Source organism: Anoplolepis gracilipes, chromosome 6 (genome assembly GCF_047496725.1).
Source record: "Anoplolepis gracilipes chromosome 6, ASM4749672v1, whole genome shotgun sequence".
Lineage (NCBI taxonomy): Eukaryota > Metazoa > Arthropoda > Insecta > Hymenoptera > Formicidae > Anoplolepis > Anoplolepis gracilipes.
The window spans coordinates 11,086,845-11,109,677 of NC_132975.1; the positions used below are offsets into that span (position 1 = coordinate 11,086,845).

Genomic DNA, 22,833 nt, shown 5'->3' on the forward strand with positions numbered 1-22,833 from the left:
ATTTCAAATTTATTTATTTAATTTTATTGCACTTTAGATCTTACGTTGTTAGCTCGTTCTTTACCATTAACGTATTCAATAATAAAATAAAGTGTATTTTCATCTTCACGATATGAAAAGGGAAATTTAAGTGGCAAACGTCGTGGGGAATATCGCTCACGCAAATGAGCACGCGTGGGTCTCTGGATATAAACGGGAAAATATCTTACGAAACGACTTGGCAGCACAAAAATGCACTTTTCACGATTCACCCTCGTTGTCGCAGTCGCAGTCGCCGGTGCGACGATGATGCTTTATTCATTATTGTGCCGCTGCAGGCGCCGGCGCGTAAGAATTCGATATCCGGAGATTTGTTCAAGGCAAAGGACAGGAACGGTGGAGAAGAAAACTCCGACAATGATAGAAATCATCCTGCTGATACCGTCTTGTGGTGCGAATAGCGGTGAGTTATTTGGAGGAAACCGTTCAAGCGGACGGAGAATAGAGGGCGAGAGGGTTAGACGGAGAGTGGCGGAAATTACAATAGAGGTATACAGGTGAAGGAGGAGAAGGAAGAGAACGGAAGGGATGGCTGTTCAGGCATCGGCGGGGTCGAGGACGAGAGATAACCGCGGAGGCGGAAATCGTTATTAGCCTTGAAGCGGCAGAATTTGGATATCAAAGGCCGCGACCGCAGTTAGGTTTATGCGCGATATCGACGTTATCGGAAACAAAGAGACGCGAATGTACCAGGATCATCTCGCCCTGTATCTACCCTGTCTTTAGCTCTAAATTTCATGTTTTTTTTTTAATTTCTAATTAAAAGAACGATAGAGAAAGAGAACGATAAATTGATATTAAATATATAAAAAGTCAGGATTTAAAATTACGAGCATGGGTATTACAATTAAATTCCCCTCTATATTTCTGCTGCATATTATTTTCGTTTTATTTTAGTCTTTTAGGCAATTTTTCAGGCAATATCGCGTCGATATATCCCGAGTTTTTTTTCTCATAAAGACTCGATTTCTTCGCGTGTCGAGAAACGTGCGTGCCTTTGGTCTAGCCAAATGGGAGTCTAGAAGCGATATTGCTCCGATATAAAGTTGCATCGATATTGTTAGCGCGCATAATGGGAAACCATTATAAAAATCTATCGGCAAGGATGAACCTAACGAAGAAATAATGGAATATCGAAGAGGAGGAGCTAAACTCTTTGAATGGTGCACTGTGGTATTTTTCATTAATCTTTAACTGTGTGTGTGTGTATATATATATATATATATATATATATAGTTAGATATTAATTAAAAAACATATGTACATATTTGTTTATTATATATATGTTACATATATGTATTATTAGTTTTTTAAGACAATATTGAAAGTCGACAAAAAGAAAGTGACAAATCAATTTAATAACGGTTGCTGGATCAATTTGAACGCTGTAAATAACACGTGTAGGAAATTCCAGTCACGTTTTACTATCGCGATGGTGAAAATATAAATGTTCCGATATCGTCAAAACAAAGAAAGAAAAAACGATGAGAAGGATATACCGGAAATTATGGTTGGTCAGACAGAAACACAGGATATCGTTATTTGGACGACGGAACACTACTTGTCGCAGTAACATATCCTGTTATCGAGATATATATCGATTTTCGTTTTCCCTCGCATGCGTCCTAAGAGTCGAATATATTCATCGATAAAATCAGTTGATATGTACAAAAAAGGTAAACCTTTTATACAGGTGAAAATAGAAGTGCGACACGAGTACAAGAGTGGTTGATAAAAGATGAGAGCGAACGAACCAAGCCAGGACTCTATACAGTTATAAATGGTCTAAGAGACAAGCGAACACAATTCAATAAATCGTTACGGATAAAAGATATTTCGATTGAATAAAATTTAATTATTTTCTGTAGTCGTGATTAATCCTTTTGCCTCAAAAGACTTTTTCATGTGTGTTAACTAGAAATTATTTCCTTCACCAATATCGTGATTTATCTCAAAGTAAGAAATTTATTATAGACCTAAAATATATAAAGACTTTCCGTACGGAAAGTCCTTAATTAATTAATTAAAGTAAATTTGCAATTTTACATTCAATTAATATCAAAGTTTACTCGCGAAAAAATCACAAAGCTTACAAATACGTATAACTGTTTGTGTAATTGGCAATATTTACTTATATACTTTACTTTTATACAATATTTTACTTCAACCAATACGTGTGGTTATTTGCCTTCACGTATGCTTTTCCATTTCCTCCATTCTCCTGTATGTTCCGTCAATATTCACGGCGGGCTATTTCCGGCAAATCTTTTTGACAAAAAGCTCAATGCAATATTTATGATATTCTCTTTCATAGCTTGATAAAATCTTCTCACAGCTTCTCACACTCTTTGTTTCTATCAATAATTCAATATAATTCTGCCGTATGTTTAGTTAATGTCGTGAGTCTGTAATGCAATACTTCTTAAGCAGCTCGCAAGCTTGTGAATACCCTAAAAAAAAAAAAAAAAAAAGGCGTGAGAGAAATGGATCCCGTTGTAGGAAGATTTATATCGTTGCGCTCAACAAAAAGAAAAATAACGAGGAGAGAGGGCAGCGAATGTCGCGAGGAGCTACGCGCTCTGTGATATGGCTTAGAGGAAGCGTGTTCTTGTGCGAATGCTGCGAGAGTTTTCTTTCCGTTTACCTATCTACCCTCTCGCAGCTTGCGTATATCAAGGGAAGGGATCCAACAACGGAGAAGGATAACGTAAGTACAATATGAACTTTCTGAAATCGAGCCGAGATAAAGTGAGATAATAATCGTTTTATTTTTCATCTTTATCTCGATAACACATTGATACCTCGAGTAGCGGATAAATTGAATTGCGATGAACTGCGATGCCCTCAATAATCGAATTAGTCGGCCAGAACGGAAAATATCTGCAATTTACTTTTATGGAGCTTTATCCAGCGTCATATGGCATCGCAATAACCGGCGTCTAAAATTTCTAGATCACGTCGGGAAACGAACCACATCTGAGAGCAGTTAAAGAGAAACAATATCGATACTATCAGTATCGAAATAAAGTTAAGGTTATATTATAATTTTTAAAATTGTAAAACAAGTAAATATTTGAAAAATTATAATATATATGTATACAATTTTTAAATTTATATATTTTTACTCCGTTATTTACTGTTATTTTTTCCACTCTGAAACTGTACAGGTGGGTCAACGTATTTTCGTGTTTATCAATAAATAAAGGTGTTACAAAAACTGTATATATATAAATAAATAAATAAATATATATATATATATATATATATCTTTTTCTATCCTTTTAAATAAAGACTAGAATAATAAATTTGACGTCCTTTTAAATAAAGATCAGACTAATAAATTTGACAAATAATTTATACATATATATCATTATATTATTTTATGATTATTTGTTTTTAAGCAAATGATAAAAAAATTACAGACAAAAATGTCCCACCAATATGGTGTAAAGGTTAATCAATAATCGCGCAATTACATCAGGGAAAAATTGATTACAGCGAATGAGTGAAAAAAAGTTATCGTTGTTTGCGGTGTCTGTGATGATATCTCCGAGTTATTTTCACATTCGCACGTTCACGTTCTGTATTTCTTCCACCACCGTTCATCCGCAAAACATTTTTATTTTTTTCCCTTCTCTCGTAATATCATACATATTTCATACTTCCGCCGAATGCTCAACCGCGTAGTATTGTTTACGAAAAAAATCGGCGGGTATAAATTCAGAAACAACATAGGCTACGCGTTGCGCTGCGGGTTACATCTGGTACGCGTGGAGAAAATCCGAATTGTTTTACAAGCCCGTTCGCAGCGTATCGCCGTAGTCTCCTCGCATCGCTGTACAGTAGCTCTCGCCGGTACACGACGGCGACTGCGGAAATAAAACTATAGTCCTGCCGAGGCTCGCCACGGGTCGAACAAAGCGAACGGAACTGGTAAAAAAAATGGATAGAGCGCGCGGGGGAGAAAAAAAAAAAATTTCTGGCCTCCGGCGCGATCGTAGCCGGAGGCGTTTGCAAGTTTCAACGACGGCCCGAGACCCCGTTAATTCACTCTAATCCGTTGCCGCCGCGGCTCGCGATCGAACGCATAAATTGTTCCAAAGTCGGCGAAAGTACCGCGGACCGGGACTAGTTTTCCGAGCCCTTCATTGTTTCCTCGGGAACAACAGATGCATTGATATGCACGCGTTACAATGCGGCCGCGGTCTCTGATGTAACGTGTACAGAGTCATTAATGCTTTAACATACATGATTTTATGCATATATCCGAACGAGTATATACATAGTTTATTAGTGTATACAAATTCAGTTATCTTTATGAATTATAGAATTATAAAAATATGTTTCGAATAAAAGTTATTTGTTTAAGAATATATATAATGACTTTTAAGTGAAAATTTAAAATTATTATTATTTTAAATATTGTCCATAACAATTTTCACGAGAGATATTTTATTTGTTCACTTATACCTAAAAGCAACACAAATAACAATATCTTATTGAACGAATATTGAAAATTTACTTTATTGCGCATTATTCGAATTTGTCATAAAATATCTTACAACACTGTAATAAAATAAATATATTATTTTATTTAACAAAATAAAATTATCATGGATAATATTTAAAAAAAGGATTTAAAATTTTCAGAACCAGATTCATAAGTTTCGTATATTTTAAATCTATTGAAAATTGCGTTCTATTGAACTTTATCGCTGGCGTATACCGCTATTCATCTTTTATTTACCCTAATTCTATCTTCTCCGATTTCATTTTTCGCGTCTTAAACTGTAAAAACGCAGTCTTCTGTACATATATACACATAATATTATTATTAACTTAACAGGTAAATTTACTCATGCATGTATTTAATCATGCATACATATATTGAATGCATACAGTATGTTTGGTTTAAGTGTATATATACTCAGTTATTTTTTTAAATAATAGAATTATAAAAAATATTTTGCATAAAAGTTATTTTGTTTAATAAGATATATACAGTGACTGAAACATGATTTACTTTTTATTTTATTCATTGATTTTTAAAATCAAAGCTTATAATTTTATTTATGATCGATGTCTGTCTGCGAGATACTGTAAAAATTGAAATTTAATAATACGCCCTTCCGGTATATTGAATCGATCTAGATATGGTCCATTTTAAAAAATGAAGTCGTCTCCTGCATGCCATCATCGTAAGAGCACCGAGTGCAACAATTGCGTTATCTCGATTTATACGGGCTCTCTTTGCAATACGAAAAGTGTACACGAGGTTTTTCTGCTCTCTATCGAACGATTCCGCGTCTACATTTATGATTCTTTATCATCGTTTCTCTTCTGGGGGTGTGAGCGAGGAGAGAAATTATTCTCTCCAATTTGCCGAGTAGGTTCTACTACTTTCCTGAACAAATGCACTCTTTGTAGTTGTCTCATCGTAGTTTAATTGTATCGTACAGGTGATGTTTTTTCTTCAAGTTTTTTTTTGTATAATTATTTTTGATTAATATGTGATCTTCTTTTATATTTTTTATTTAATGAATGAATAAATAGTGCATATCGCGACCTCAAAATAATGCGTAGCAGTTGAATGCGGAAAATACGGGAAAATAAATTGAAACGTCTATCGTCAACTATGGCGCTTGTATAGCTTCATTGAAGCATAAAAGAAGAAATGAAAATTCAGAATAGACGTCATATAACATAAGCTTTCTTTGCTTTTTAAGAGCATTGTTATTGGATTTTGTTGCTCCTTTTTTATTGCAGTCTCTTTCACTCTTTAATTAATTTTTTTTCTTAATGTCTCTATCAGTTTTATGCAAAAAACATCAATTATCTTTTTTTATACGTGGAAAACATCAATTTTGAAACCAATTCAAAGGAATGATCTCTGTGATTTATTGTAAAAATTGAATTTTGACGTATCAAAATATTTTTTTTTTTAACGATATATGTGTATAAAGGAACAATGTGCACCTTTATGCGTCTTCAATGTTTTTATTTATGTAGAAAAAATATATTTGAAAATTGATAACTAACGATTCTTTGTTTTAGGATATGCGAACTCGACCGTTATTTTTATATTTTATATCTTCTACCGTCGCGTACGAAAGAGAGAAAGACCGTAGTTGTCTGCAAAATCCTCATATACCGGATATCTCACAAATTGAAATTTTTACGACTTCAACTAATCCGGCAAAAAGCATTGCGCGAAAAATTGCCTCACGTTTACGAATATTTCCTATATATATTTCCTGTATATACAGTTACGGACATATGTATATATTTCCAGTTTCCTTATAGCAATGCCGCAGATATGATTGCTCTTACTGATTGGATTGTTTAAAAAAAAAAAGAAAGAAAGAGAGAAGGGAGAGAGAGAGAGAGCATATTACACGAGAATTATAACTACAGAAGAAGAGAATATGAAAGGAAAAAGCAGTATATGAAAATATATGAAAATGTTACTTTGCACAATAATTAATGGCTGCATGTGAAAATATGTTAAAGCATGTACTCTCAATGATACCTGGAACCTGGAAGCAGCTATTTTTTTTACCCCAAAATATTTTTTAAGCACAGATCTTCCTCTCTCTTTATGTCAATGTTTAACCGCCACTCTTACGATTTCTACGCTGTTGTATAAGAGATGCGGCGTTTACGCAAAAAATTTTTACTTGCTAGTCCTTTTTATTTTCATCTTTCTCCCAGTTGCCCTTAGTTAAATATTTTATCTTGTATGTGCACGAGGAACAACTCTGAAGTCTGACGTCTCGTTAAATATCCCACCCGCGTAACATTCCACGTGAGAAGAGAAAAGAAAATAAGAAAGAAGAGCTATATATAAAGATAGTGTTTCTGGAGCAATGTTTTAATAAATAAACGTAAAACTCGTAACGAGACCTCATAATCGTGAAAGTACTAGTGGAATACTCGCATTTGAAAGAATAACATACTCTATGTGGGTAAGCACGGATTTATATGTATATTTATAAAAAGGGTAAGTTTAATAAGTTCTTTATTTCTCGATAGTAGCTGCGAGAAAAATCCTAGAGAACGCAAGCCGCGGGGTAAAGACAATTTCACTTCAGCGACTCGTCTTTCATATACAAAGATACTATATGTATATATACAAGTAAATATAAGTAAACGCCGTTTCAAAGTACGTCGTTTCGATGACGTTAGATAAGCGAATTTGCGCCGCGTCCAGCCTGGAGCGCGACACGACTCTCTCTGTCACGCCACGTTATTTTGGTTCTGTGAACTTTCAACGTCCTCCACCTTTTTGCCGCCGCCTCTCAGAAGTTCCTGAATTTCGCGGAACGTCCGACCCTTGGTCTCGGGCACGGCAAATATCACCATTATAAATGCGAATAAGCACGAAGCCGCGAAGAAGTAGTAAACGATGTCGGCGCCCAGCCAGTCGCCGATCACCTGGTACAGCTTGGAGACGGCGAAGCCGAGAACGCCGTCGAAGATGGTGACGATGGCGCCGGCGAATGCCTTCACTTCGGTGGGGAACAATTCGCCGATCAAGGCGCTTGGCAACGTGCCCAACCCGATCTGAAAGGCCACCTGGAAGGCGATCACGTCGATGACTGGAAGAAGATTCGCCGAGGACATGTCGACACCTCGTCCGTCCAACATAAGATATACCGCGAGGATCGCCAGGGTAATTGAAGAGCCTAGGGTGGAGGCAATTAACAGTGGGCGTCTGCCCGCGCCTTCGACGGTCGCGGTTGATAATCCGGACGAGACGAGACCGACTGCGAGGACGAGTACCGTAGCCATGCTGGAGTCGATGCCGATGGCCACCTTCTTGAAGAGTACCTCGAGATACTGCATAGTACTGAAGTTCCCACTAAGTTGCTGTGCCATGATGAGACCGAGAACGATGCCGAGAGCGCGGATGTTGTTGGGCAATAGCATTAGCTTAAGCTTGACAATCCAGCTGCGCTTAACCGGTTCCGTTCGCGTTTCGGTAGCCAGGACGTTGTCGCAAACATCCTCGAAAAAATTGTTACGCAGAGCGTGCTCAAGCTCTTTTCTGGCCTCGTCACGATCGCGGATTCCTTTGAAGAACGCCAGAGACCTGGTGGCCTCCGCTCTGCGACCTCTGGCTACGAGAAAGGCGGGAGTCTCTGGAAACCAGGAAAAGCAGACCACAAAGAGGATAGGTATTGCGAGTTGTATAACGGCTAAAACCTGATAAGACACCCAGGGACTGATACTGCACGTCAGTAAGGAGCCGGTGAACACGTTCACAGAGATTAGAGTCCCGAGAGCACCTCTGATACCGACGTCAGCTACTTCCGACACGTACATCGGATTGGCAGTGTACGACATACCCACGCCGATGCCCAGGATTATCCTCGAGATGTAGAGTGCCACGACGCTTTGTGCAAAGAAAACGACTGTCCAGCCGATGATGAAAAAGCCGCTGGCGAACAAAAGAGATCTCTTACGGCCATATCGATCGGCAAGGCCCGCTCCGAGGAAAGGACCGATCATCGAGCCGATTACTGTCAGTGATACGATCCACGAGCTTTCATCCTGGGTGATTTTCACTGGAACGTCGCTGCCGCCGGACGTGAGTCGCGAGAGAGACGTGGTGGTCCATCCGTAAACAGTACCGACCGCTACCATGGATAGAGTCGCTGTGAAATGAAGATTGATAAAAAATTGTGGTGCGTTAATTAAATAATTGATCGTCACGTGTCACTTTTAAACACGTTTAATACTGCACGAAATATGATGCAAACCTGATATACATGCTAGCCATTGCCTCCATTGTGTGTGTTTGTTGTGACGTTTGTCCTGAGAAGACGAGGCTTGCATCACGATTTCCTCCTTCGGCTCGCCCTCCTTTAGCTCATTGATCTATAATGAAAGCAAAGATTAGCCGGGCTGAAAACTGCTTTGTATGAAGCTTTGTATGAAGCTGCTTAAACTGAAACATAAATAACGTAGCTTTTTTCCTGCTCAGCGCGAAAATTAGATTCCATTGTTTTTTTTGAAATTATAAATATTGCGACTGCTGCAGTTATTGATAATAAATCAACCGTTACTTTTCTGCCAATATGATTTATTAAATATTTTCGTGAGTAAGCTCGATTATTATTATTGAATCAAAATACAGAAACGTGATACTCGCGGATGCATCTCCTTGAGCGTGACGGAATGCAAGAATTCTTTCGCGAAGTGAGAAGCAACAGGTGATAGTGATTAATGTAGTGTGCAAGGAATCAAATAGAAACCGCATTCTCCTTTTGAAGAACTCGGACATATATCGCGGAAATCAAATAATCTACGGAAATTAAATTGAAAGCTGCGGAAAAATTATCCTCGGTTTTGTCAACAGCCGGCTGTTTCGGAATATTTTTTTCTAAATTTTTTGCCAAATAAACATGATGCATCAAGGAGACATTCACAAAGCGCGGTTCCAGGTTTCCTGTTTCCCGATTGAACAAAGCGCCACCATAAAATCGCTGATCGAGTGCACATGCGCGTTACTATTTTCGAAGCGATACGTCACTCTTCTGCGTGTTTGCGTGTTTACTAGCGACGCAATCTAAGACAGGATCTCATCAGTCGTAACGGTAGCTAGGCGGACTTATCGCGATAGTTTACTACACGCGAGAGCATCGGCGAGGCCGGAAAAGCGAGCGAGCGAGCGAGGCAAATGGTGAACATGTCTTAGCTTTCGTTCCGTTACTACTAACCAAAGTGTTTGTGCTCTTCATGGCTTTTCGGAGCCATCGCACGCATTTACCCGCGAGGTGCCGGAAAGTAGCATTGAACGGAACACCCATTTTTGGACGAAACTGCCTCGAGTTTATTTTCGAGATCGCATGTTGATATCATAAATATATCGACATACACGTATATCTAACGCCTGTAATATGGAGAAGAACACACAGAGTACATAACACTCGTTATGCCTGAATCACACTAGCGATTGGCGTTTGCGTCTACAATTGTCTCTTCCAATCAGAAAGCAGTTGTTGGCGACTGCGATTCGCGATTCCATTAAGCCGTCTGTCTATTTTTCAAGTGGAACGCAGATGCAATCGCCGATCTGGTGTGATTCGGGCATTACACAACACGGCGATAGAGCTGAACGCACGTTAGCCTTCTTCTCTAAGTGCTGAATCATTCCATTTCCAGTTTTGAGTCGCACAATATAATGCAAAATATATTTAGAGAACTAATTGCAGCCAAGACATATTTAGACAAATACTTTTCATTTCGTATGGATGAATATGGATTGAATTTCTTGTTTCGCATGAGCGACTTCAAGTACTGGTTTGAAACGCGATACTTTTACGTTGATGAATAGTTCTACAACTTTAATTCGCCGGGAGTTGTAATCTTGAAATGTGATATAAGGATTAAATTTTACAAAATATATTTAATAAATAATAGGAATCCCAAGTGTATACATTTCGTTTGTTGATTCCAACTTTATTTGAAGTGAATCAATGTATATGAATGACACTTCTCTTTGGAATTATAAAATGCCTAAACAGACTTTCGCTACTGGATCACCAACCTTTTCACGCATCTGCAATTAAAAATAAAAAAAAAAAAAAAAAAAATAGGGAAAAATTTCAAGGTTTGCTAGTGGATATATGACACCGGTGCATCACGTGCGCATGCGTGCACGCGCGTTACGTTTCCATAAAAGCGTGATAACGCCGTTCACGTGTACGCGTGCTGCGCACGCCTACGCAGATATAACCTCAGAATCGGAGCAGATTTTATCTGGCATGCCGTATCAAGAATCCCGAGAATGTCAAATGTCTCAATTTTGATGAAGCGAACGAGTCGCGAGATCGATACTCACCAACGGGTCCATCGTTTCAGTCATGCCTCCTCCGCTCCGATCCCTTTAAACGGTGCTAACCCGCGATCTAAATACAACGTGCCACGATCGACCAGCTCCTCTGTCCCAGATTCGATAGAGGCGACCACTTTCATGTTTTCGTCGGTATTAACTTTGGACCGTGTTTGTGGAACCGGATACGTTGGAAAATGCGCAGGCGCCGACATCGCATCTGCTTTCACACTCGCATATACATGTGTGATTGCCTCTCGTCGTATTTTTTTTTTCCACTCACTCTTTGCATGTTCCGCATTTCCATATTAATTGCGATATTTATAATCGTCCAGACGGCAAAGGTTATCGGTTGATGATCCTTCAATTGCAGCGATAATGATGAAATTGAGCGATAATATAAAGAAACAATTCGTGTAAATGATTTTCTTGAATTAGAGAAGCCATAGAATTTGATAAACAAAATCTAAGCGCTAAAATTTGATTATTGAATACTAATCGATTACATTATAGTAAATGCGACGATTATTATGTGACGATAATTGCCATCGCAACCTGTGTCACATATTCACGCAACAAAATTACAGAAATGTTCGAGGAAGATTTGTCATGGATTATTACCCAATATTGTGTTATAATATTCCGATATGGTCAACAGTTATCGAAAATCATTGATCCAATATGCCCGACATAGTCGTACGATTATAACTAATAATAAACGCTAATTAATTATCTGAATATTAAATTAACGATAGGCAGTAACGTTTCAATTTCATTTGTTTACGCGATAACGAGAGAAATCAGAGCAACGGCGCATTGCAACTGTGAAAAGCAAGCGCGAACAAAACTGTGTCGCTTACATTTGTAATCGTAGCCATGTGAGACGAGAATGGAACGGCTGTCCTATTTTTCCTGGCGATTCCGGAGCTGCGGCCTTCAATGCAATGAATTCAACAAGTAGTTTTCTTCAAGTTTTATCAAAATGCCTTTAATTTCAGATCATCCGAGTATTGATATCTTCATTTTTGTAATATATGTCGCTTTTTATGTTAGTTTTCCCAACGTTCGTGCGTGATCGCAGCTTTCCGAAAGAACAATTTATTAATTACTATTAATTACTATTATATTTTTACAATTTTTTATACAAAAGAGCTACAAATAATATCTCTTTTACAATTTATTCCGGAAAAATCGCGCGCTCAAGAAAATTACTGTCAATGGTATTATGTTCGCAATCGCACGTAACACTTAGCACTTTGACGCATAAAAGTATAAAAATTAATCCTGTTTTTATTACTTCACTGTTTTCTTTTCCTTCCGCGGCTTTATATTTCCTGAGAGCAGCGTCGCCGCGAAAGTTTCGCGAATGTCGCGATTAACCAGCGGCCGTTTATCACTTACATGCAACCTCGGCTTTCTCGATGTTTTCACCGCTCGCAGCAAACAGACACTGGTGACTTCGGAATTCGAATTCTCGAGCCGACATCGGAGTCAGTTACGATCTTATCGATGTGTGTGATTCAAGAGATCTAGAGAGATCTATTTATCTGTTATTTCATAATTAAGTCCGGAGCCGCGGTACAGATGACGACCCATCACCGCCCTCGTGCCATCCAATTGGCCTTAATACGATTGTTAATTACAAGCCGGTACAATTATACGAGCAGCTCTATAGATAACAATCAGACTTACGGGTTTTCTTCTTTCGTTAACTGACGATAACGTGAGGAGCCACAGGCGGTTACTCTTCTCTAACGAAGGCGCGACTTATCGTCTAGGCACGAAGAGGACATCCTAGAATGCCTTCTTTGTTCCCTTATCATTCGCGTGTTCACCGCTATCTCGACGATGTTGAGTCCATATGTTTGCCCCCTTCTTCTCTCCCTTCATACAGCCATGAAGATGCGCCGCAGCTTTCGTCATGTCGCTTGTCTGCTTACCATATGCGTTCTCAAACAAACCGCGACGACAAGCAATATAACTGTTAATTAGCACCAGTGAGAGATGTCAAGTGGCGAGTTGCGACAATTATTCGATCGACTCTCGCAACTCGATCTATTCCAATCTCGTTTATCATTGTTGAAACCGAGAACAATCGCGGAGTCGTAAACTCGTAAAGAGAAAATTTTTTTCCAGCATTACGTCTGAGAGAGATAAAAATTACAGCGATTTCTCTCACTAGCTTGTTGTGTTATTTTATATAATATATATATTAGCTCTATCGTTTATCTTTTGAATCACGCGAGATAGAAATTTTATCTTTGCATTACTTTCAAGTAGTTGGCCGAAAAGCCACAAAGGTCGTTTTTTCACGTTTACCGATGAAAAGAGAAATCAATTGATCCGGAGTCTTAATCGTGCGCTTTCGGTGATTCAATAACGAGAACAACAAACGATGCATCAAAGGGATTTATTGCGTTTCAGAGTTAAGCTGATTGCGTTTCAGAGCGGATAGTTTCGGTTCTCTTGGAATACGCGTGAGCCACGATAATCTCACGTTTCAAAGCTGCGGCTTTTGCAGCTTCTGATGATTCATAGGAATCTGCGATGTGACACAAAAATGTCAAGTAACTTGATCTTTTACCGTGAATATTCATAATCAAACAGATGTAGATTAATTTCAATTAAAAACATATAACTTTTAATAGCAAACATCTTTTAAATTTCAAGTATTTTAGAGAAGGATAAATTTAAAAGACTAAACTTAAGATTTTGGTTTGAAAAATTTATGTTTTAATAATAATAATATTTTTAATATTATTTTTATCATAAATAATTATTATTTCTTTGAACAGTTTATACATTTAAGATGCACTAAATTGTCTTTGCAAAATAAATTACTAATATTACAGATGTTTTAATTATAAATATGAAAGTTGTTATAATGCAATTTACAACGTCTTGTAACTAATAAGACCTACTGTCATTCAACATGTGTGTCAACTTAATTAATCATAAGAGGAATGATGGATCAGGCTTGACATATTATTAACGAGAAGCGAACGTCACGTTGCGCTTGTTTCATGATTAATTCCTATGCAAGCTTTGGTTTCGATTGGCAAATACACGAGTAATTCAAATGTGATAGAAATTTATATCTGTAAACAGACTGCATTCTCATCGAATTGTTAAAAATGTTTCCACAGACAACCGCATCGATTCGGATTTAAACAGTTATGAATGACATATTTTACATTTATATAGATTTAAATAATCACATATAAATTCAAATAATGTGGAATCGTTAAAAGATTGCTTGAGTATAACCTACGTGTTAATGAATATACATATATGCTTCTAATAATTTTATTTTTTTAATAAAAAATAATTGTCGAATATATTACTATTAAATCTTTAATTAAATAGTCTAATCTTCTCGGCACAATTGTTAGTATTATGATACATTTTATATTCGTTATAATTCGTTATATCACGAAATAAATATTACATAAAATCATGATTCTAAATCGATTAAAAAAATTTATATTAGTTCTATCGTTTATCTTTTGAATTACGCGAGATAAAAATTTTATCTTTGCATTACTTTCAAGTAATTGGCCGAAAAGCCACGAAGGTCATTTTTTTACGTTTACCGATGAAAAAAGAAATCAATTGATCCGGAGTCTTAATCGTGCGCTTTCGGTGATTCAATAACGAGAAAAATAAACGCACGATGCATCGAAGGGATTTATTGCGTTTCAGAACTTGTTCATAACTTGACTTATTATGAATACTATCTTCCTAATTACTATCACTATGTAACTAATCGTTTTGAGATATAGAATCTTTTTTCACGAATTTAAAATGATTTCTCTATCTTCTTGTTAGTAAGATAAAAGTATCATGATAATGAGAATTGCATAAGAATCTCTTAAATGACTTACAAACAATTACAAAAGTTGCTTTCTTGATACGCTTCTGTTTACTTCTGTTTTCTAAAACACACAAACGCGCGATAATAGCGTGAACAAAATTTGTATATGTGTGGTTTTTGAAAAATAATTTTAAACTCTGAAATTAATTAAATTGGTTTTTCTTATTACAATAGAGTAATATCTACTCCACCTTTAGTTTTATGCATCATTACTTTATGTGCCATCTTTCAGATTTATTTCATTCATTACCTCTAAGTGACAGACAACCTCGCGCCTCGCGCAACGTTATCGTCTTGAGAGATATTCGTACTAAACAAGTGTCCATTCCTTTCTCTCTCTCTCTCTCTCTCTCTCTCTCTCTCTCTCTTTCTCTTTCTCTCTTTCTATTCATCTCTCTCTTGAGTAAGGTAATGGCAAGTCACCAGACTTAATGCATTTCGCGACAAATTGCTTCAGCCAGTGTCCCTTGTAATCATGTAAATTGTCATTATCTTAACTGTTTCTGTTCAACACAACCGATTGCTCCGATGCCAGTTGCACGAAGCGGAGAGTCTCCGAATTTTAACGTCACGTGCTTCGCGCCGGCCTCGGTGAGAAATCGCAGGAGCAGCGTTCGCTGGCATCGACTGGCTGCGTTCGTTCCCCCGTAAACGTAAAGTTAATTAAAGTAATCCTTGGTTAATCGGTGTCGCCTGGAGCCCGCGTGCTCGCGCGCTCATTATGTCGCCTTTATAAATGCGAGTACCTGCCCCGCTTGGTGTAATTAAAATTTAAAGCAGCGCGCACGACGTTTGTGCTCAACGAGACGGGCTTGGTGAAAATATCGACCCCATCCTCCACCGTTCCTTTTGATTTTTTTTTACACGCTTCGAGTCAAAGAGCATACGTTTATTTGCTTGTCCGTTAAACATTGCGCTTTTGTTATTGCGCAGAGAGAAAAGAACAAAGAGAATAACGTGGTAACACTTTCGATTGAGATAGTAAAAATATTTCTTTATATTTCCACGATATATTCGTGGAAAAATCTGAAAAGTTTTTTCATCCAGCGACCAAACGATTAATCCGATTATAACGATTTATGTCGCAGAAAAAAAAAGACGCGGTCCATTTAACTTTTATGCGAACAATTACAGATTGTTCGTCCAAAATGTTATAAATATTCGTATAATAACTTATGGAAGTTATTTTTATTCATTTTCCCTGTAGTTCACACATATTATCGTTTTATATATTTTTCCATATCGAAAGTTTCACAGGGACGTCAGTTAGAAATCGTAACTTTATGAAAAAGAACGGTTTAAAATTCACATTTGATATAGGAGAATACGTCTAAATATTTCTGTATTTATTTCCATAATTAGGTCAATTAATACGCAGCTTGTTATAAAAGCGTGGATAGAGCTTTCATATATCTTAATATTTCTTATTTAAAAAAAAAAATTAAGAGTACGCCTCTATGTTATGAAAGCCTCGATATATATTCTGCGCATTGAGTGTATAAAGCACTATGTCGCAAAATACAGAGTGACACCCAAAGCTTGTATAACGAATTCGATGAAATATCGACGTTTCAATCCCTGCGTTCTTTTAATCTTTTTTTTTTTTACCTCAGTTGCACTGATAAATTCATTTTTATCTATCCGGAGCAGCGAGACATCCATTAAATCCCTTTTTTCCATATCAAAGAATGAAAGATAATCAAAGAAGAGAGAAATGTATATATTTATTATCTTCTTGTACATATAATAGGTCATTTATAACGTTTTATCGAAATCTAAAAAAAGTAGATATCGAAAAAGATTTTTTGTAAGATTTATGGTTTCCTTCGTAAAAATGTACAGAAGTCGGTTTGATTAAATTCGCATTGGTATGAATTTTGCCTTGGTCAGGTTTCAGATGAATCACGTTTGATTCCGCGGCACTAGGACGCCATAACGAGTGCGCCACACGTCGTATTACGTGAAATAAATCAGCGCCGATGCCGGATTATGTAAGACATTAATCTTTTCGAGACGCGCGATTTTTCACCCTCTTATTGATCTCCCAACAAGAGCAATGACTTTTGACGTTTCACGGGCCCGCGAACGGTTACATGTTCGCAATGAAAAATTCATGAGGCGCTATGTATAACACGTATGTAACATGTAACACGCTTGCCGTACATAGGACACAGTTTGCGGTAATCCCTGATTCATATCGACTTTGTGTCACGTGAATCATAACAGTTGTAAAAATATTCCATTAAATATTAATGGTCACCCTACATATGTATATATATCATAAAGTTATGCACATTTTTTTATTTTTTTTTAAATTATTATTTGTTTGCAATAATAAATATTTTAGTTAAAAAAATTTTGTTATTTTATTATAAGTCGCCTAAAATTATTCTACTTGTTACAGTTTTTACATGGTTTCGAAAATTCAAAAACCAGAAAAAATAAAGAAAAAAAAGAATTAACTCTTTCATTAGTAGTGCCGGCTACATGTACATTATCCATTACATATATATACAGTAATTTAAGATAGTGTATATACACTATCTTAAATTCTCATGAATTGTTCGGCGAGAATTAATGAGAGTCATCCCTCGTCGTAAGTACGTAGACACATATATCTCTTATATTAAAATTTTTAATGGTTTTATTTACGAAAATATAGCTTTTTCTAACATGCTTGCAAGTATTTGAATCTATTTTTGGTACTTTAAAGCTTCGTTGTTTAAAGTTTAAATTAGAACGAATTGTTGATAAAGCTTTGTGAAGAGCCATTGGTGCGTAAAACATTTATTTAGGATATTTGTGGCTCTTTATAAAAAAATCGCGGGAGTGTTAGTTTTTTTTAATAAATCCTCTTTAACATGCAAAAAATTGATTTAAAAGTGTAAATATTTTTTCAGTCGCAGAACTTGAAACGATATAAAAATAAAAACCGTTTGTGTTTATTTATGTTGTATTTAATCACAATGTGCACAGCTGTTACTATCTATACGTTAATTAATACTGAAATTTTCATAATAATAAGTTAATTAATATAGCTGTCAATCATTATTGGTCTTGTGCAAACGTGAAATTTTAATTTAGAAAGCTGGTTCGCATCATCAAATGAACTGGTTATAATCTCGTTGTATGCCATTCAATGACAACTTATACAAACTATCTGCAATTTACACACAGAAATTCACAGAATTGGCAGTCGCTAAGCTAAGCTGCAAAATGTGGTAGATGTTAAGCCCGCATAAGCTCATGCAACTCTTGCTTTCTGTTCAATGTGCGGATTAACGGCTATGATGCAATTCACAGATGAATAGGTGCAAATCAATTGCGAGATATATGTATATGTATATATATATATATATATATATATATATAACGATAAATTAGCAAAAGCCAAGTTAATCGATCTGTTCAATTAATTTATTTCAAAGTTGAATTTTTTAATAACCCGTATGATGTAAGCAAATTTTTGCTTCTATTTTTTTCATAAATTTTTAAAACAATAATTAAATTTGAATTAAAATTAGAGCAACGAGGTTATATTATGTCGATAAAAAAACTTTTTTTAAAGTACGCTTCCACGATTTTATAAAAACCGTACATAATTAATGTTATTAATGAAACTTCTGCTAAATATATTTTCAACTATTTTATCAAAAGTTATCTCTAAAAGATACAGCATACTGAAATGGAAACTGTATGTTTGGTGATAATTTCTCCTTTTTCTACATTTTCTTCGTAATAAGCGCTAACTAGATTTACCTTTCTTCTCAGATTTGCTAATAGCGAGGATTACGGTGGCCCCAACACACACATGTTTATGCATTAACTCACTGTGGCACTGTAATTTATCGGAGTATGTAGTTAGTCGCGAATGGAAGCATAAAACATAATCTCTAATGAGGGGCCATGTCGAGACTACATTTTTACTCTCTTGTAATATACGTGTACATTACTAATAATAAAAGCCGAGCATATATATTACAAAAGTATGTTATAAAGTCAAATAATTAAAATCAATATCTGTACAATAGTGAATATATCGATAAAGTAAAAAGATTTACATAGTCAATGCAAACTTTCATATTATACGAATAAATCAAATTTCAAGCGTTCGAATCGTTTTAATAAAAATATATTAAAATCGCGCGCGACGCCATCGTATTTTAATTACTTTCGTGATTTATGTAATAAATTTGGCAGGACTTACCTCACGAAGAGAAGGGTTTCGTCAAAATGGCACATCTATCTTCGTTGTCTTCGCTCTTGTCGTGGAAGCGACAGTAACTTGGTCGCAATTTAATTGTCGCTCGTCGCTTTACGCATCTAACTGAGGTAGAGTCTGACTACAGAAGTGATGAAGAAACACAAGTGCGACGGGGAGAGCCGAGAGGGAACGAGAGTGCGGTGAACAGAAGGAAAAGAGCTTAACTTTACTTCGAAACTTTGGTGAACGGGACCCGTCTCGCGGGAAATCAATGTTTAGCTCTTCAAAGGGAAAAGTCGAAGGCGGACGAGTGATCGTTTATGTATGTATGCGTGGGTCGGTTTATGTGTGATGGTTAATTTGATAACTAACTCGCGCTGGCTACTTCTCTCGTCTCTGTTTCTGCTTTTGCGACTCCTTCTCGCGGACTTTTCATCTTGTCGTTTTGCCGATTAAACTTTAAGATATTTGGGATGGTTGCAGAATACGGGACACGATGAAGAAACACTTCTGAGTAATTAAATAGGAGATCTGCATTTTACAAAGCAATAAGTTACACGAGAATCCTTACACGAAACCATAGCCCTAAATCGAGTCGTGGCACGCGTTCCTCTGTCGTGCTCCTTTCCTTTCTTTTTAACAAATATGAAGATAGTAAGGATTGCATGAGTAAAAAGTACAATGTGTCCTTTCCTATGTAAAAGATTGTTCCCGAGCTAATTCTACATAAGAAAATATTCGGTGTATATCTACGCTGTCGAACAAAAGTACGAATATCCTACAAAAAGTGAAGTCTTGTGACAAAGATATTAAAATCGAAAAAATTTTAAATCTATTCCTTTGCAAAATTCATTGCAAAATACTTATTAATACCTTTTTAATAAAAAGATATAAAGTTTTCTTTATATCTTATCTATATATATTTCATCTGTATTAAAAATGCTCTTTAATACTAATTTTTGTCGGATGTATTTCGACTTTTATTCGGCAATAATGCGCGCAATTTCATCAAAATTTGCATTTGCATTTATGAAGAAATGGCTCGAATTTCTGTGGAAGACTGGAAAAGGACGATGTCGTTGTCATTGTCGGTTTAAGAAAAAAAAAAAGAAGAAAAACTGACAAGATAATAGCACCGCAGACACACGACCAGCGACGAGGTGCAAAGTTAGCCACGACATCGAGGTTTTTTCTGAGAATTATACATAGTTAGCACCTAAAAAAGTTTATCATCGCCCGCAGAAAGAAAGCGTGTAGTCACACAGTTATTAGCTTAGTGACTTTAACTTGATCCATCTGTCCAACTTTAATTCATAAGTTTGATTTCGTCATTCAACGACTAGCCTTCGCGCTAGTTTTATTCACTCTCACGGTAGTTTTATTCTCTACGACAGCGAAAAAAAAAATGCTACCCTTCTAGTAGCGTCGTCCAAGAAGCACGATTAAAGTTCATCGCGATTTCGACCTATTACCGTCCTTCATAATCACTTCACCAGTCTTTCGTCTCTCCAAACTATGATTCTAGTTTGTCACTTTCATGTTAGTTTCGATGGTATACGGGCGAATTCACGTTTTGCTCGATGTCTCGGTATGCGAAAGTCCATCCATTACCTGATCCATTGATCCTGTTTCAGTTGTGCCTTCGTCGTTTTGATCGGACTCGAGGTCCGATAACGGCTCGGATCAATCACTACGGAAAGAAAGAAATTTTTCTTGTAATTAAATCAAACAGCAAAAATTATTAAATGTACGATTAGTAAATGTAAATATAAAATATAAGAAAAATCTTACATTTATAATTATTTTATATTTTTGATTATTATATTTTATACACTTCACATATTCCTCGTTTCCTCCCAATCTTTTTTTTCCTCTTACCTGTCACTATTTTCGCTAGTGGCTTCCTCGCTGCAGTCCAAGTCGAGTTCACCTTGAATCGCGCTCTGCAAATCGTCGATCCTCTGTAACGCCAATCTGAGATCATCTCTGGCCACTTTGGTCTCAGCCTCTGCAGCTTCCAAAGACTTCTCTGTATCGCGACGAGCACGTAGGGCCTCCTGTTCGCGCGATATTGCCGCGCTGGCTTCGTCACGTGCATCGCGCAAGGATCGTTGCAGTCGTCTCGCCGCGTCTTGAGCAGTCTGTTCCTTCGTTCTAAGTAAGGCTGATTCCGTCTGTAATTTATCTACGCTTTCCTTCAACCGTGCTATTTGCGTCTGTAAAAACAGAAGCAAATAATTAACATCAGTTAATTTAAAATTAACTTTTCAGAGTAAATTAATTTTTGACAAGTTACATGTCATATTCGCAATTATAATATATATATTATATTTTTATATAATATAATAATATTTTTAAATATCGGTATTTTTACACAATTTTTTCTGTGACCAAATACATGATTTTTGACAATTATATATGAGTTTGCTAATTTGACAATACCTCTAAACGCGCTCTTGTAGTTTGTTCCAGTTCAAGCTTGCTTTCGAGCTCTTTGGCTCGGAATTCCAAACGTCTTGTGGCAAGACTATTTGCCGTAGGATCGCCAAGTTGCTCCACTGATTCTAATCGTTGCGCCAATTCCGCTAATTGGTCCTTCAACGATGACTTTTCCGCCTCGAGTGCGGCAATTTGCACCTGTGCCTCTTGCAATTGGCTTTGCTCCGCGGAAACTTGTTGCACGGCGGTTCGATATTTTTTCAAAACCTTTACAATCATAATAAGATGCATATGCAAAATCATTTCACTCTCATACAACTTTTATGTCATGATTATAAATTTAAAAACAATTATTATTCGAAAAATCTTAACAGTAGTATTTCGCGAACGTTGATAATAATTGATTAATTATTTTAACTTTAATTTACTGTTCTTTTAGAACTCAAAACAAAATAATATACCTCAGCAAGCTCCTCTTCGTTCTCCTCTAACTGAGACAACAGTTCCGTCCGTTCGCGATTGGCCGCATTAGCCCGCTCTTCCGCCTCGGAACGATGTCGCATAGCTTCCTCCAGACTCGCTTGCGTTTCATTCAGTTCCTGTTCCAACGCCTGTTTTGCTTTAATCGCCGCTGCTCGAGCACATTCCGCGTCTTCCAACTGATTCTTCAATTGACGCAGCGCGGCTTTGCCAGTCGAATCGCCTTTGGATCTCTCGAGCATCGTCTGCGCATCTCTGAGCAAGGCCTTTGTCCTCTTCAGGTCTCTCTTCAGTCTGTTTCATTATACACGCAATAATCGTTAAATTATTTTTATTTTAAAAATAATAAAAACAATTTTAATCTTAGTTATTTTTATTATTAAATTTCATTGTTTAATATTTTAATTTTTTTTTGTTGTTAGATGAAGAACAGAGTTAAATAAATAAGAACAGCGAGCTCAAGGTTTTTGACACTCACCTCTGCATAGTCTCGGCCTCTGCCGCGCGATCAGCTCGATCTTGCTCCTCCAGAGCTACCAAACGACGTTCCAATTCGTGCTTTTCCCTCAAAAGAATCGTCCTCTCCTCGTGCTCGTTTTCCAACTGCGACTCGAGGGCCTTAACTTTCTTGTGCGCGTTTCCGCGAACATCTTCCAGTTCCTCGTCGCGCTGTTGCATCTCTTTGCGCATCTCCTTACGCTGCTGTTCAATGCTCATTTCCAGCCGAAGTTTCGCCTGCTCGAGCAGCTGCACCTGACCAGCTAAATCATCCAGCTCCTCTTCTTGATCTTTGGCGCGTTTCTCCAGTTCGTGTTTCGCTTTCTTCAGCTGCGCGACTTCCTCTTCCGTTTTGCCACCGAACGTGAGCTCCTCCAATTCTTGGGTCAACGTACGAAGTCTCTCCTCCTTTAGTTCAATCTCTAGTCTCGCGTCCTGTTATAAAAATGATAATATATGCAG

At 36.9% G+C, this 22,833-nt stretch overlaps 2 protein-coding genes across 14 annotated transcripts in view; both read right to left on the reverse strand.

Annotated features, from left to right (window-relative positions):
• Positions 1–7,040: 7,040 nt before the first annotated feature.
• On the reverse strand, positions 7,041–12,938 carry LOC140667000 (facilitated trehalose transporter Tret1). 6 transcript variants are annotated; one of them, XM_072894605.1, is made up of 5 exons: positions 12,569–12,938; positions 12,278–12,498; positions 11,737–11,810; positions 8,802–8,919; positions 7,041–8,696 (listed from the first exon to the last, which is right to left on the reverse strand). In XM_072894605.1, the coding sequence occupies exons 2-5, from the start codon at positions 12,360–12,362 to the stop codon at positions 7,276–7,278; spliced, it is 1,698 nt and encodes a 565-aa protein (XP_072750706.1). In that variant the 5' UTR covers positions 12,363–12,498; positions 12,569–12,938; the 3' UTR covers positions 7,041–7,275. The 6 variants fall into 6 exon arrangements, with proteins under 6 accessions (XP_072750706.1, XP_072750710.1, XP_072750708.1 ...); XM_072894609.1 differs by lacking the exon at positions 11,737–11,810 and having other exon boundaries at positions 12,569–12,930; XM_072894607.1 differs by lacking the exons at positions 12,278–12,498; positions 12,569–12,938 and adding an exon at positions 10,886–11,237 and having other exon boundaries at positions 11,737–12,271.
• Positions 12,939–19,469: 6,531 nt separating this feature from the next.
• LOC140666998 (unconventional myosin-XVIIIa) overlaps positions 19,470–22,833 on the reverse strand; it is a 46,625-nt gene continuing 43,261 nt past the window's right edge. For all 8 annotated transcript variants that reach the window (XM_072894591.1, XM_072894594.1, XM_072894592.1 and 5 more), the window contains 5 exons: positions 22,352–22,806; positions 21,855–22,167; positions 21,397–21,660; positions 20,833–21,170; positions 19,470–20,644 (listed from right to left, as the gene is read on the reverse strand). In XM_072894591.1, coding sequence (XP_072750692.1) covers positions 20,638–20,644; positions 20,833–21,170; positions 21,397–21,660; positions 21,855–22,167; positions 22,352–22,806 — 1,377 coding nt within the window. In that variant the 3' untranslated portion in view covers positions 19,470–20,637. The remainder of the gene's footprint in view (positions 20,645–20,832; positions 21,171–21,396; positions 21,661–21,854; positions 22,168–22,351; positions 22,807–22,833) is intronic.